Raw genomic sequence first — 15,718 nt, forward strand, 5'->3', positions numbered from 1 at the left:
ATCTAATGAGATGATCATGTGATTTTTGTCCTTCAACCCGTTTATGTAATGTATTACATTTATAGATTTGCGTATGTTGAACCATCCCTGCATCTCTGGGATAAAGCCTACTTGGTCAGGGTGAATGATCTTTTTGATATACTCTTGTATTCTGTTTGCCAATATTTTGTTGAGAATTTTTGCATCTATGTTCATGAGGGAGATTGGTCTGTAATTTTCTTTTTTTGTTCTATCTTTGCCTGGTTTTGGTATCAGGGTGATGCTGGCCTCATAGAAGGAGTTTGGTAGAATTCATTCTTTTTCTATTTCCTGGAAAAGCTTAAGAAGCAATGGTGTTAGCTCTTCCTTAAAAGTCTGGTAAAATTCAGCAGTGAATCCATCCGGGCCTGGGCTTTTTTAAGTTGGGAGATTATTGATAACTGTTCGGATCTCCATGTTTGTTATAGGTCTATTTAAGTGATTAATCTCATTTTGATTTAATTTAGGTAGGTCATATAGATCAAGGAAATCATCCATTTCTTTCAGATTTTCATACTTTGTGGAATATATGCTTTTATAGTATGTCCCTATGATTTTTTGAATTTCTCTGGAGTCTGTTGTGATGTTACCTTGTTCATCTCTGATTTTATTAATTTGTGTCTCTTCTCTCTTTCTTTTGGTCAGATTTGCTAAGGGTTTATCAATCTTGTTTATCCTTTCAAAGAACCAACTCTTTGTTTCATTAATTCTTTGCATTGTTCTTTTTGTTTCTATTTCATTTATTTCTGCCCTAATCTTTATTATTTCTTCCCGTCTACTGATTTTTGGTTTGCCTTGTTCTTCTTTTTCCAAGGCTTTAAGGCGAAGCATTAGGTCGTTTACTTGCGACCTTTCTAATTTCTTAATATAGGCACTTAAGGCTATAAATTTACCTCTTAAAACTGCCTTCATTGTGTCCCAGAGATTTTGGTATGTTGTGTTCTCATTATCATTTGACTCTATAAATTTTTTGATTTCCTTTTTGATTTCTTCATTGACCCATTCATCATTTAGTAGTGTATTGTTTAATTTCCATGATTTTGTGTATGCTCTATAGCCTTTCTTGCTACTGATTTGTAGTTTAATTCCATTGTGGTCAGATAGAATGCAAGGAATTATTTCAATTTTCCTGAATTTGTTAAGATTTGCTTTGTGTCCTAATATATGGTCTATTTTAGAGAATGTTCCATGTGCTGCTGAAAAGAATGTATATTCTGCAGCCTTTGGATGAAATGTTCTGTATATATCTGTTAGATCCATTCCTTCTATGACCTCATTTAGTCCAGATGCCTCTCTGTTTATTCTTTCCCTGGATGACCTGTCAATTGATGAGAGTGGGGTGTTAAAGTCACCCACCACCACTGTGTTTGGTGTTATCTGTGACCTTAGTTCTAATAGTGTTTGTTTGATGAATTTGGGAGCCCCCATGTTAGGTGCATATATGTTTAGGATTGTAATGTCCTCCTGTTGGAGTGTGCCCTTAATCAATATAAAGTGACCTTCCTTATCTTTCTTGACTAACGTCGGACTAAAGTCTACCCTGTCTGATATTAGGATAGCAACCCCTGCTTGTTTTCTAGGCCCATTTGCTTGAAACACCGTCTTCCAACCTTTCACCCTAAGATAATGTCTATCCTTTGTAGAAAGGTGAGTTTCTTGGAGACAACAAATTGTAGGATCCTGCTTTTTAACCCAGTCTGCAAATCTATGTCTTTTCGTTGGGGCATTGAGACCGTTGATATTAAGAGATATTATTGAAAGGTGTATGTTTATGTTTGCCATTTTTTTTTGTGTGTGTGTTTCTGGTTCTACCTGTGCTCTCTTCTGTTAACTGGTATTTGAGTATAGCTTGTTTTTTCTAGGTTCCTTATATGTGTGCTTTTCCTTTTGTTCAGCATGGAGGATTCTATCAAGTATTTTCTGTACAGCTGGTTTTGTCTTCAAATACTCCTTTAACCTGCTTTTGTCATGGAATGTCTTTATTTCTCCATCTATTTGAATGGATAACTTTGCAGGATAAAGTAACCTTGGTTGACAGTTGTTATCTTTCAGAACTTGGAATATATCACTCCAAGCCCTTCTGGCTTTAAAAGTTTGTGTTGAATAATCTGCTGTAATCCTGATGGGCTTGCTTTTGTAGGTAACTTGATTTTTCTCTCTAACTGCTTTCAATATTTTTTCTTTGGTGTGTGTGTTTGGAAGTTTGATTATAATATGGCGAGGAAAGGTTCTTTCTGGGTTTTGTCTGGCTGGGGTTCTAAAGGCTTCCTGTATCTGTATTGGCACCTCTTTCCCAATTTGGGGGAAATTTTCCTCTATGATTTTGTTGAAGATGCCTACTATGCCTCTGGAGTGGAGTTCTTCTCCTTCTACTATGCCCTGAATTCTTATATTGGATCTTTTCATAGTGTCCCGAATATCTTGAAATTCCCACTCATACTTTTCTATAAGTTTGTCTTTCTCTTTGTTGGACTGCATTAGGTCTGCCACCTGGTCTTCTAGCTTAGATATTCTGTCCTCTCCCTCATCCATCCTACTGGTGAGATTTTCTACAGAGTTTTTAATTTCATTAACTGTGTTCTTCATTGCTAGTAATTCTGACTGGTTTTTCTTTATTATTTCTATTTCCCTATTTATATCTTGTATTGCCTTCTTTATTTCATTAAATTGGTGTCCTGCCTCTTCTTTGATTCCTTTGATTTCCTCTTTGATTTCTTCTTTGATTGTTTTCATGTGTTCTTTGACCTCTTTGAACATATTTATAATTATTCTTTTGAACTCTTTCTCAGGCATTTCCTCTAACTCTTTCTCACTGGAGGACATTTCTGATGCATTAATACTTTTAGGTGGATTTATATCGTCTTGCTTTTTAGTGTTTCTTGTGTTATAATGTATATATTTTTGCATCTTGGATTAAGTTAATGCTTGGATTTTCTAGCTAGCTGTGTATTCTTAGCTGTATCAATTGATTTGATGTAATATATTTTCAGGGTAGGACCTTAAGGTATTAGGTGTGGCTCTTAAGACTCTCAGAGTATCTACAAAGATGTTCTTAGGGGTTGAGTTTCCCTGCTATAGGAGTATTCAAGCAGGCTGAGTGGAATAAAATACTGGTAGATTCTAAAATTTAACTAAACACTGTACACATTCAATCAAAAACAGCCCCGAGTATGTATGCAAGAGTAGTTATTATAATGACCAGATCCTCTATCAACAAAGAGGTTAAGATTTCTGGTCTGTTGAGGGATCCAAGTCAGCTTGTGACCAAGTGAGACCCTTCCCTGGTGCAATCCCAGTTACCTTGGGTGATTTTGGTCTCAGTCAAGTTGCTGCCTGGGTCGTCGGGCTGCTGTTCTGATTTCTGGAGCTGGGCACTTGCTTTTCCTACTGGGCAAACTGAGCCGCTGCTGCTGCCTCTGCTGCTGCTGTAGCTGCCACTGCTGGAGCCACCACTGCTGCTGAAGCTGCTGCTGCTGTGTCCACTGCCGCTGCTCCCCCTGAAGCTGCTGCTGCGGGATCTGCCGCTGCTGCCGCTCCTGGGTCTGCTGCTGCTGGGGCCTCTGGTACTGGTGCTGGAGCTGCTGATGTTGCTCCCGAACTCTGCTCCTGCTTGGGTCCCGTTGTCAGCCCAAGTTGGCGTGGCCGGTCCCAGGCCGCTGCTCTGTTCGCTGGAGCTGGGCTCAGGCGGTGGGGGAGGGGAGGGAGCCGCGGCTGCTCTGGTTGTCTCGCTGTTCCACATGATCTTCTATCTCGCGGTCTGCTCCTCCATTGCTCGCTGCTGCTCTCCCCTCACGTTTCCCGAGTTGCGGAGAGCGCGGTGTGAGGGGAAAATCCTGCACCTGGCTTTTCCTGCGGCTCGAGCCGAGTCTGGTGGGTTTTCTGCTGCGCCGCGGCCGCGGCCGCGGTGGTTGGCCAAGCTGCTGGAGCCGCTTTTCCTGCCTGTGCAGGCTCTGGATGCTCTATAACTCTTCTACTTCTCCGCTGCCGCTTTAATTTCCTATACACCTCACTTTTTAGTAAAAGTGTGTATTTTGCTGAGTTTTTTTGGTCTTTCCCCCAACTAGGCTGCTTTGGCGTGTTACCTACGCTGCCATTTTAACTGGAAGTCCTGTTTAACTCTTTTGAGACAGGTCTGTCACTGGCCTGGAGCTGGCCAGTTAGGCTAGACTGGCCTGGCTGCCAAGTCCTAACGAATCTTCTTTCTTCACTTCCTCAGCCCTGAGATTATAGGCATGTGCCACCGTCATTTTATGTGAGTTCTGGGGATCAAACTCAGATTCTGTTTGTGAGGTACTTTGCCAACTGAGTCATCACCTCAGTCCTTTGTTCTTTAAAAACATCATTGTATCTGTGTTGTATTTCATGGGTGATGAGTTTGGAAAGGGCCCAGCAGGGCGCTTCATCTTGGCAAAGGGGGCGTCTGCAGAGTGATTGGATAGAGGCACCCCTACTGGCCTATTTATTTGCTTGTCTGTTTCAACCTTGATGTCCTTAGCATCCTTCCACATGGAGTTTCAGAGCCAAAGTTTCTCTAGAAGGGTGAGATATCTCCCAAAATGCTGATTTCAGGAAAAGAGAGTGATCACTTTTCTCCCACGGTGGCTAACTTCTAAAGGATAAAGAACAGGCCAGATATGGATAAAAAAATATTGAGAAAAAATTACTTCTGTACCAGACATACACAAACTTTTTGTGGTCATTATCTCTAAATAGTATATCATATCAGTTATGTACAGCTTTCACATTGTATTAGGTATTATAAGTCATCTAGATATGATTCGATGTACATAAGAGAAAGATATGATTCGAAGTACATAAGAGAAGCCAGCTGTGGTGGCACATGCCTGTAATGAAGGCCAGATAACAAGACCCTATCTCAACTAAGCAAGTAGACAAAAACTATCCAGGAGCTAGGTGCGGTGGCACACATTTGTAATCCCAGAATTCGGGAGGTGGAGGCAGGAGTACAAGGTCACCCTTGGCTACATAACTAATTTGAGGCCTGCTTGGGTTACATAAGACACCGTCTCAAAAGAAAAAAAGCATCAATAAACAAAACAAACTTTATACAAGAGAATGTGCCACATGCCATCTGCAAATAGTATAAGGGAGAGTATGTGCAAACACTGTACAGGAGAATGTGCACAGGCTGCATGCCATCAGTATGCAGGAGGACGTGCATAGGCGGTATGCAGACACTATGTGGGAGGATGTGAACAAGCTATATGCAGACACTATATCCAGTAGCAACCGTAGATTCTGGTATCTGAGTGGGATCGTGGAATCCCTCCCCCATGGATACTCAAGAGAGGACAGTGCTACATATTCTCTCTCTCTCTCTCTCTCTACACACACACACACACACACACACATACACACACACACACACACACACATCCTTTTCATAAATCTACACTGATACTTTAGGACACCTCTCTTCACATCACTCTACTCTTGTTCACTGTAAACCTCCACTGTCCATGCCCGCCTGACACAGACCTATTTCAAACTGTTTGTTACACACTTTCCTCCACTGTAAATACATTCCTTTGAATCAAGAAGAGTGAAATTTCTAGCGCATGCACTACTTGATGAAACTATCTGGCCCCTGAGCCTAGCACGATGGTTTGCACCTGCAATTCCAGAACTTGGGTGGAGCTTTGGGGGCGGCAGTGAGGCAGGAGGATTGTGGCTCCAGGCCAGCCTGTGCTGCAGAGTGAGACTCTGTTTCAGAAGTCCATAAAGGTAGCCGGGCATGGTGGGTATGCTTTTAATCTCAGTACTCCAGAGACTGAGGTAGGAAGATCACTGTGAGTTCAAGGCCATCCTGGGGTTATAGTGAGTTCCAGGTCAGCTTGGGCTTGAGTGAAACTACCTTGAACACCCGCCCCCCCCCCCAAAAAAAAAATCTATAAAGAACTGAGGAGATGGCTCAGTGGGCAAGGCTCTTGCTACACAGCTCTAAGTCCCTGAGTTTGGATCCCCAGGTGCCACATAAAAGTCAGAAACTGGCAGATTCTGTAGTCTTAGTGGGTCTATGGTGACAAGGGAGGTGAAGACATTCTGAAAGCTCAGGGAGAAATGAATAACAATGCTTCAAAAGACCCTGCCCGAAATGAAGCAGAGGTTGAGGACTCACCCCAAAGTTGTCCTTTGACTTCCATACTCACACTGTGGCAAGTATGCACCAACAATCACACACGCGCACGCACGCGCGCACACACACACATACATACACACACCATATGAATGAATAAATATATATTTTCAAAATCTATTAAAAGAGGGAGAGGAAAAGAAACTCCCTGACCTCGGAGTTGAGCCCCTGTGTTGTTTTCTCTCTCTGCTGACGTCTGGACAGAACATCACTCACGGCTCCAATTTCCACGTGGTCCTGGACACCATCCCGTCCATGATGAGCGCACTGCGGATGGTGTGGATCATCTCGCGGCACTACAACAAGGACGAGAGGATGATCCCACTCATGGAGCGCATCGCCTGGGAGATCGCGGAGCGCGTGTGCAAGGTGGTGAATCTGCGCACTTTGTTCAAGTGAGCACGGGTGTGGGGGCGGTGCGGTGCCCCCCGGAGTCCCAGCGGCTTCAGGACCTGCAGTCGCTGCACTCGCACAGCTCATTCCCAACTTGTGCTTCAGGGCTGGGGTTGGGGCCGGCACGGGCTTGCCCAGCATGCCCTGAGCCTGGGTTGCATCCCAGCCCTTCAAGAGAATAGAGTGCACCCAGAGGCTTGCAGTGGAGTCACAGAACATTCTCTTCATCTCCCAAAGTCTGGTACCTCTTAGCACTCACCCTTGCCAAGAGCTCCCAGCCCTAGAAATCACGTAAAAATGGTCTTTTGTTTTTTTACCTTTTTGGGGGGAGGTAACAGATTGGTCTGTGTGTGTGTGTGTGTGAGGGGGGGTGGGGGAGGGAAGGAGAGAATTGGTGCTCCAGGGCCTCCAGCCATTGGAATGGAACTCCAGACACGTGTGCCACCTTGTGCGCATGTGTGACCTTGCACACTTGTGTTACCTTGTGTCTGGTTTATGTGGCATCTGGAGAGTTGAACATGGGTCCTTAGGCTTTGCAGGCAAGCCCTTTAACCATTAAACCATCTCTCCAGCAGCTGTTATTTTATTTATTTATTCTACAATTTTTATTTATTTATTTGAGAGAGAGAGGGAGAGAGAGAGAAAGAGAGAATGGGCACACCAGGGCATCCAGCCATTGCAAATGAACTCCAGACACATGCACCACCTTGTGCATCTCGCTTACCTGGGTCCTGGGGAATTGAACCTGGGTCCTTTGACTTTGCAGGCAAATGCCTTAACCACTAAGCCATCTCTCCAGTTCTTATTTTATTTTTTATTAAAGAGACAGAGAGAGAGTGAGAGAGAGAGAGAGAATTGGTGCGCCAGTGTCTCTAGCCACTGCAATCAAACTCTAGACGCCGTGCACCACCTTGTGTCACTTTGTGTGTTTGGCTTATGTGGGTTCTGGAAAGTTGAACCTGGGTCCTTAGGCTTCACAGGCAAGTGCCTTAATGGCTAAGCCATCTCTTTAGCTTTATTTTATTTAAAAAGTATTTTTATTTATTTATTTGCAAGCAGAGAGAGAGAGAGAGAGAGAGAGAAGAGAAGGGAAGGGAAGGGAAGGGAAGGGAAGGGAAGGGAAGGGAAGGGAAGGGAAGGGAAGGAAAGGGAAGGGAAGAAGAGAGATGGATAGACAGAATGGGTGTGTCAGGGCTTCTAGACACTGCAAATGGACTTGAGATGCATGCGTCACTTTGTGCATCTGGCTTTACATGGGTACTGGGGAATCAAACTCTGGTTTTTAGGCTTTTCAGGCATGCATCTTAACTGCTGAACCATCTCTCCAGCCCCCAAAAGTGGTCTTTTGTAACTGGCATGGGCACTGTGCTTTTGAGGCTTATCTATGTTATACATGTTAGTTAAATCTCATTCCTTGTATGGCTGAATAATATTCCACTGATCAACTGTATATGTATTTCATTTGTACAATAATATATAAGTGCACTTGGGGGTCAGAGGTAGGAGGATCGCTGTGAGCTCAAGGCCACCCTGAAACTACATAGTGAATTCCAGCTCAGCCTGGGCTAAAGTGAGACCCTATCTCAAAAAACCAACTATGTATATATGTATATATGGTATAGCATAGCATAATTGTATCTACACATACACATATAAAATTTAACTGGGACTTTCTTCTCTAGTTAGATGCAGAGAGACTGAGGCAGAGAATGAAAGGATCCTGTTTTGGATCCCAGCTCTCTTCAGGCAGGGCAGCCCTTTAAGATATTGAGGGAGATGAATTTGGTTTTCTTCCACTGAGTGTGTGTGTGTGTGTGTGTGTGTGTGTGTGTGTGTGTATTGCTGGGGATCAAACCCAATGTTTTCCACAAGCTAAGTACACACTCTACCACTAAGCTATATCCCAATTCTCTTTTCACATTTTTTTTTTTCAAGGCAGTATCTCACTGTAGCCCAGGGTAACCTGGAATTCACTATGTAGTCTCAGGGTGGCCTTAAACTCACAGCGATTCTCCTACCTTAGCCTCCCAAGTGCTGGAATTAAAGGTGTGTTTCACCATGTCCGGCCACTTCCTTTTTTTTTTTTTAAATATATATTTGTTTATTTGCACAGAGAGAGACACGGGGGTGGAGACAAGGAGAGAGAGAGAGAATGGGTGTTCCAGGGCCTCTAAGCCACTGCAAATGACTCCACATGCTTGTACCACTTTGTGCATCTGACTTATGTGAATCCTGGACAATTAGGCTTTGTAGGCAGGTGCCTTAATTGCTAAACCATCTCTCCAGCCCTCTTTTCACTTTCTTTAAGAAAAATTTATATGGGTAATCTCAGCACTCGGGAGGCAGAGGCATGAGGATCTCTGTGAGTTCAAGCCCAGCCTGGTCTACATTGCAAGCACCACATCAGCCAGGCCTACATAGTGAGACTTTCAAAAAAACAAAAAGAAAAATCTATTGCATGACATGGGTACAAGGTTACGCCATGTGCTCCAGTGTTGTGGCTTCCATGCAGATCTCTGACTCTCCTGGCACAAGCAGATGCATAGCAGATATCTACAGCAGCTTATGGGACCTGTCATGGGAGGCATAGGTGGGGGTCTTGGGTGGGAATTCTCCTCAGACACTGCTCCTTCACCACCACTGCTTCACAGGGAGAACCGAGCAAGTGCGCAACACAAAACTATGGATGCCAGGAACACCCTGAAGATGTGGAAGAAGTCCTACTTCGACATTCGGGCCAAGATCGAGGCTTCTGGCCGAGAAGCACGATGGGAGTTTGACCGGAAACGGTTGTTTGAGAGAACAGACTATATGGCTACCATCTGCCAGGATCTCTCTGATGTCCTACAGGTGGGCCACATCTTCTCTTACGTGTGTGAGGTGATCAGTTTGAAAGCAGTCTGTCCTCTTGACAAGGCACACATCACCATGTCAGTTAGAAGCTGGGGAGCTGAAAGGATCTGACAAGGGAAAACTTTTAAAAGAACTTACAGAATATTCTAGAATGTTCCAGAATATACTACTACATCCTAGACCTTTTACATTTCCTTGTTCTTTGCAACTACCTCCTTTCTCTCTCCTTGCCTTATACTGCCTTGACAGCTCATTCTGTCTTTAGCAGAGGACTCCCCCACTATCATGGCTCTTTGTACTTCCATAGATATAATGCAACTAACTTTCTTGGGCTCCATTAAATGTTGGAATCCCCCTGAGGCCTTTTTTCTTACTTTCCCTTAGTCTACATAATCCTTGCCTCTTCCATTACCACCTCTCACCAGTGGTTCCACAGTGACCATCATGACCCCTCATGGCTGTGGATAGAGAGACACATGCTCAGTGTTCAACTTGGTGACTATCAGCAGCAGCCCTTGCTTTGGGAAGGTCTGTCATCCCATATTCTAAATATGTCTTGACAGCTCACAGTGTCTCATTCTTAGAGCTACTGAAGCAGTGTGAGTGAAACCAGGGACAAAACCGAACAGAAATTCTAGGCCCTTGTTCAAAAAGTAAGGGAAATGCTATAAAAGCAGTGAAAACAGAAAACCTTTTCTTCCCATGCCTCTCTTCATTTGTCCACAATAGTGGCAAAGAAAAGAAAGTATGGATCATTAAACCTTATATTTATTTTTTTATTTATTTGAGAGAGAATGAAAGAGGCAGAGAGGGAGAGAGAGAATGGGTGTGTCAGGGCTTCCAGCCACTGCAAACAAACTCCAGATGCATGTGCCCCTTGTGCATCTGGCTTTCGTGGGTTCCAGAATCAAACTGAAGTCCTTTGGCTTTGCAGGCAAATGCCTTAACCACTAAGCCATCTCTCCAGCCCCCATTAAACTTTTAAATTATTTTTTAAATTTTATTTTTATTTACTTGCGAGAGCAAGAAAGAAACAGAAAAAGAGAGAGAGAAAATGGGCATGCCAGAGCCTTTGGCCACTGCAAATGAACTCCAGACACATCTAGCTTATGTGGGTCCTGGGGAATTGAACCTTGGTTCTTTCGCCTTTGCAGGCAAGCACCTTAACCAGTAAGCCATATCTCCAGCCCCAACCTTTTAAATTGTTGGTGTGGAATTTGTTACTCAATCTTTAATGGTGCAAAGTCAGCTAACACACAACTACAGAAGCTGCAGATGGAGCTCAGTTCGTAGGGTGCTTGCTTAGCATGCATGAAGCCCTGGGTTCCATCCAAGCCACATATAAACTGAGCATGGTAGTGCACACCTGTGACCCAAGCACTTGGGAGGTGGAGGCAGGAGGATTAGAAGTTCAGTCATCCCTGGCCATATAGCAAGTTTGAGGCCAGCCTGGGCTACATGAGATCCTGTCTCAAAACAGTATATAGAGGTAGCTTATTCAAATGTGGAGTTATTGAATGACACAGTTTGTGGTCTGTGGCCTGTACCTACACATGCATTTTGTTGTTAGTGGAACAGTGGAAACTGCTTAACCAACTGACTTTCTTTCATTCACTTCTTGGCCCGTGAACATTTTATTAGCACCTTCTCATTCAGCTTGCCATGAGTCTGGAAGGTGCTGGAAGGAAAAGGAACTCTGGGTTGTCCTATTGTTGCTAGCTCTTTTAGGTTCTTGTCTTGTGACCTTTGAAGAATGATGAATGACAAATGGCAGGAGGACAAGTTAAACAAGATTTTCTTTCTTTCTTTCTTTCTTTTTTTTTCAAAGTAGAGTCTCACTCTAGCTCAAGCTGACCTTGAACTCACAGAGATCCTCTTACCTCTGCCTCCCAAGTGCTGGGATTAAAGGCATGCACCACCATACGTGGCTCCGAGGTTTTATTTTAGCAGAGAAAGTAAACGGAAAGCTTTAGAGCTGGAAGGGGTACCAAGCAGGATACTGCTTGCATAGCAATATGGATTAGGGATTTTAAACTATTTATTTATTTGTAAGCAGACAGGCAGAGAGGAAGGGAGGGAGAAGGAGAGAAAGAGGGAAAGAGTGAGAGAGAGAGTGAGAGAATGGACATGCTAGGGCCTCTAGCTGCTGCAAACAAACTCCAGATGCACGTGCCACTTTGTGTACTTTTCTTGGTGGACTTTTCAGGCAAGCTCCTTAACCATTGAGCAATCTCTCCATCTCTGGATCAGGGATTTTTGTACCCTTGGGGCATAAATTTAGCATCAAGTCGAGGTGGATTGGATATGTTACTTTAAATGTGTGTGTGGGCTCCTGCTAGGTGGAGGAAAAGTGACCCAACAACTGCCTTCTTAGAGAGTATGCTTTTTGGATTTCAGTTCTGTCTCTGTCTATGGCAGTTACTCTCTTGTTGCTAGGACAAAATAACCAACCAGAAGCAGTTTAGGGAAGGGAAGAATTTATTTCAGCTTACAGTTCCAAAGGGTGGAACTCATCATGACAGGAGCAGGAAGCCAGCAGGGAGGAACAGAGACAGAGAAGAGCGAGCAGAGCAGGGCTGTCACACCTCAAGGTCCTCAGTGACTCATTTCCTCCAGCAATGCTCTACTGCTTAGTGTTTCACAACTGTCTTGACTTGTGCCCCCAACTGAGGGTTAAGTATTAAAACATGTGAGTCTAGGAGTTACATTTCATACCCTATCAACGTTGAATTTTTAAATTTTTATATTTTCATTTATGAGTGAGAAAGTGAGGGAGAGGGCAAGAATGAGAGAGAGAGAAAGTGAAAGAGAGAGAGAGAGAGAGAGAGAGAGAGAGAGGAAGGGAGGGAGGGAGGGAGGGAGGGAGAGAATGAGCATGCCAGGGCCTCCAGCCACTGCAAACGAACTCCAGATACATGCATAACCTTGTGCATCTGGCTTACGTGGGTCCTGGGGAATTGAACGGAGGTCCTTTGGCTTTGCAGGCAAATGCTATAACCACTAAGCCATCTCTCCAGCCCCCTTTAAATATTTTTATTTATTTATTTGCAAGCAGAGAGAGAAGAGAGTGAGGGAGAGAAAGTGGGTGTGCCACAGCCTCTAGCCACTGCAAACTCCAGATTCATGCACCGCTGTGCATCTGGCTTTATGTAGGTACTGGGGAATCAAACCTGAGCATTAGGTTTTTGTTTTTTTTTCTTTCATTTTCTTCTTTATTAGGTATGTACGAACTCAGTGTGTAAACAGCATATGTTGGTACCATCCTTACCCTCATCCCTGTCCTTCCCCCTCTGCAGGGACCCTTTTTGTTATCCCATGGGGATTGTGGGTTGTGCATTGTGAGAGTAGCCATCAGTTATGGGGCAGAGGTAATATCTCTGTGCATAATGTCCCAACTTGTGGCTTGAACAATCTTTCTGCCCCCTCTTCCACAAATTTCCCTGAGCCATGCTGGGTATGTTTTAGGTCTACTTCAGTGATGAGGTCTTGGGAGCCTCTGTGTCTCTGGCTTGGTAGGAGTTGGTGTTCTCTGTGTTTATCTCCTTCACCCTTTTGCTGATACCAGGATCACCAAGAAAGCAGCACTCTTATTCATTTTCCCAGTTCCTCTATGGTTTCAGCTGGAGCCCTGGTGAGGTACGATGGGCTGATTCTCTCCTCAGGTTCTGCATTCATCTGAAAGAGAGAAGCAGATTCTCCAATGGAGGGTGAAGTCAGCACTGAATAAATGGGATAACCATTATTATTTTAGAGAGAATTTAATAGGTGTAGGCCCTCTTGTAGCCCAAAATTGATGGGAGCTTGGTATTAGAGAAACTTGTTTTTTGGATATAGTTCTGACTTGTTTCCCAGTTTCAGCTATGGGTTCTGTTCCACTAAGCAGACCTGTTAGCCAATCCAAGAGCAGCTGGTTACCCACCATGGGTGTGTGCCACTATTGTGCTTCGGTGAGCATCATGTCAGGTTGTTTTCTGATGAGTGGTTTAGACCATGAGTTGTTTGGACAGATTTTGGCCATTTTCTCCCAGTAGCTTATGTAGCACCTTCTGGCACTAGACAGGCTAACTGACTCTTCTACATTCCAGCCAGGTCTCTCCATGTTCCATACTGACAGCATATGGTGTCTTCGGTAGTAGGGTCTTAGCATTAATCTTTGGTGGGTATCAAGTGCTCTGACAGAAGTCTCTTCTTTTGGGAAACCTCGTAGGTCTCTCTGATCAACAGCTCATTGTGGATATTAACTGCATCCTGGTACTTTCCTTTCCTGCGAGGTGAAGTATGGTTCGGTGGACACCATCTTGACTGGAAGTCCCCTCCATAAATTATGCCATTAGGTTTTGCAGCCAAGTGCCTTAACTGCTAAGCAATCTCTCTAACCCTCAATTGTTTTTAAGGCGAGTGGCCTTAAAAAGTAGCAGTGGGAAGACAGGATAGGACTCTATGGTCATGTGTGTTTCTGTGAACATTTCTTGGCCTCCTTTCTGCATTTGAAACACGCTTGTATATGACTAGAATAATGGCCCGTGGGCTGTTGAGGCCCTGGCATACTCATCATAGATTCAGCACAATGAACTATACTGACTTTGAGTCTCAAAGACCCACTGGAGGTTTGTTTATGTGAGTATCACACACTCTGTATGAATGAAGAGCAACAAGGAATAACAAACAGATTCTTCTTGGAACATGTATATCAATCTGTGATATTGTCAACTTGACACGATTTAGAATCACCCAGGAGACGTGTTTCTAAGTTTGTTTGTCGAGGGAGGTTAACTGAGGTGGGAAGAGCCATCCTAATTTTAGCAGTACCATCCCATGACTTGCAGTCCCAGACTAAATGAGGAGGAGAAAGCTCTCAACACTTGGGAGGCAGAGGTAGGAGGGTTGCTGTGAGTTTGAGGCCAGCCTGGGATGACAGAGTGAGTTCCAGGTCAGCCTGGGCTAGAGTGAGACCCTGCCAAAAAAAAAAGAAAAAGAAAAAAGAAAAGAAAAGAATACCAACCTTCATCACTATGCTTCCTGACTGTGGATACAATGTTCCTCACACTTCAGCTGCCATGATGAACTGTCTCTCTTTAAAATGAGAATCAAGGGCTGGAGAGATGGCTTAGCGGTTAAGGCACCTTCCTGCCAAGCCTAAAGACCCAGCTTTGATTCTCCAGTACATAGAGCCACATGCACATGGCGGCGCTTGCGTCTGGGGCTTGTTCGCAGTGGCTGGAGGCCCTGGCATGCTCATTCTCTTCTCTCTCTCTTATCTGCCACTTTCTCTCTCTCTCTCAAATAAATAAGTGAAAATAAAATATTTTTTAAAATAAGAGTCAAAATACACCCTTCTTCCTTTAACCTGCTTTTGTCATAGCAAGGAGAAAGGTAACTAGCCTGCAGTCCCGTAAGGCCTCAGTCACAAGCCCACAGGTGAATTGTTGCTGATTTCATGATAGTGACAGCAAAGCATTAACCAGCCCAGGGTTCTCCGAGCAAGTGTCTGGCCCTGTGTACCTGTTAGGATAAATGCACAGGAAACCAGGCCTAGTAAGATATACCTTGCATGTGTCTTGAAAGAGAAAGATGGACAGCAGGTGAAATAAATACACAGAAGCACAGTGACAGCTGCAGGTGACCTTGAAGTGACTTATCTGGCTCTGACTGGGTCTAGAAGGGATGGATACCACAAAGTGATATTTAGGAAGGAATTGGAGCTAGCGAGACACTTTGTGCTGCAAGTGCAAGTGCAAAGGCCCAGGCAGGAAGGGGTGTGGAACAGAAGGGCTCGCAGGACTGAAAAGCAACAAGGGAGAGAGCTGTATGGCAAGAGGTGGGAAGAGAAGGCGAGACAGAATGCACAGACCTGGCAAGTGAGGCACGGCCTCCAGATCTTACCCTGCATGCGGTAAGCACAGTGGACAGGTCTCAGATGGGGAGCAGGCAAATCCATTTGTGGTTAGGCTGTTCCCCAGATGACCAAGACGGAACCTTCTCACTGGTGTTCTGTTGCACAGGTCATGGAAGAATTTTATAACATATTTGGCCCAGAGCTCAAGGCTGTGACAGGTGACCCCAAACGCATTGATGATGTCCTTTGTAGAGTGGACAGCCTGGTCACTCCGATGGAAAGCCTGACCTTTGACCCCTTTAGCATCAAGTCGTCCCCATACTGGAAATATGTAATGGATGACTTCAAGATCGAGGTGCTGGTGAGTAACATGCCCCAAAAAAGGGTGTGACAGGGGAACAGTAGCCCTGTGTCAGGTTGCTGGGGTTGTTTGCTGGTGCTTGTAATTCTTTCTTTTGTTT

The 15,718-nt window shown here is 44.3% G+C and overlaps 1 protein-coding gene across 1 annotated transcript in view; it reads left to right on the plus strand.

Annotated features, from left to right (window-relative positions):
* Dnah10 (dynein axonemal heavy chain 10) overlaps positions 1–15,718 on the plus strand; it is a 204,718-nt gene that overhangs the window by 32,742 nt on the left and 156,258 nt on the right. The window contains exons 9-11 of the mRNA XM_045133057.1: positions 6,380–6,570; positions 9,220–9,418; positions 15,424–15,618. Of these exons, the coding sequence (XP_044988992.1) occupies positions 6,380–6,570; positions 9,220–9,418; positions 15,424–15,618 (585 nt within the window). The remainder of the gene's footprint in view (positions 1–6,379; positions 6,571–9,219; positions 9,419–15,423; positions 15,619–15,718) is intronic.

This window comes from Jaculus jaculus, chromosome 13, assembly GCF_020740685.1.
Source record: "Jaculus jaculus isolate mJacJac1 chromosome 13, mJacJac1.mat.Y.cur, whole genome shotgun sequence".
In the NCBI taxonomy this organism is placed as follows: Eukaryota; Metazoa; Chordata; class Mammalia; order Rodentia; family Dipodidae; genus Jaculus; species Jaculus jaculus.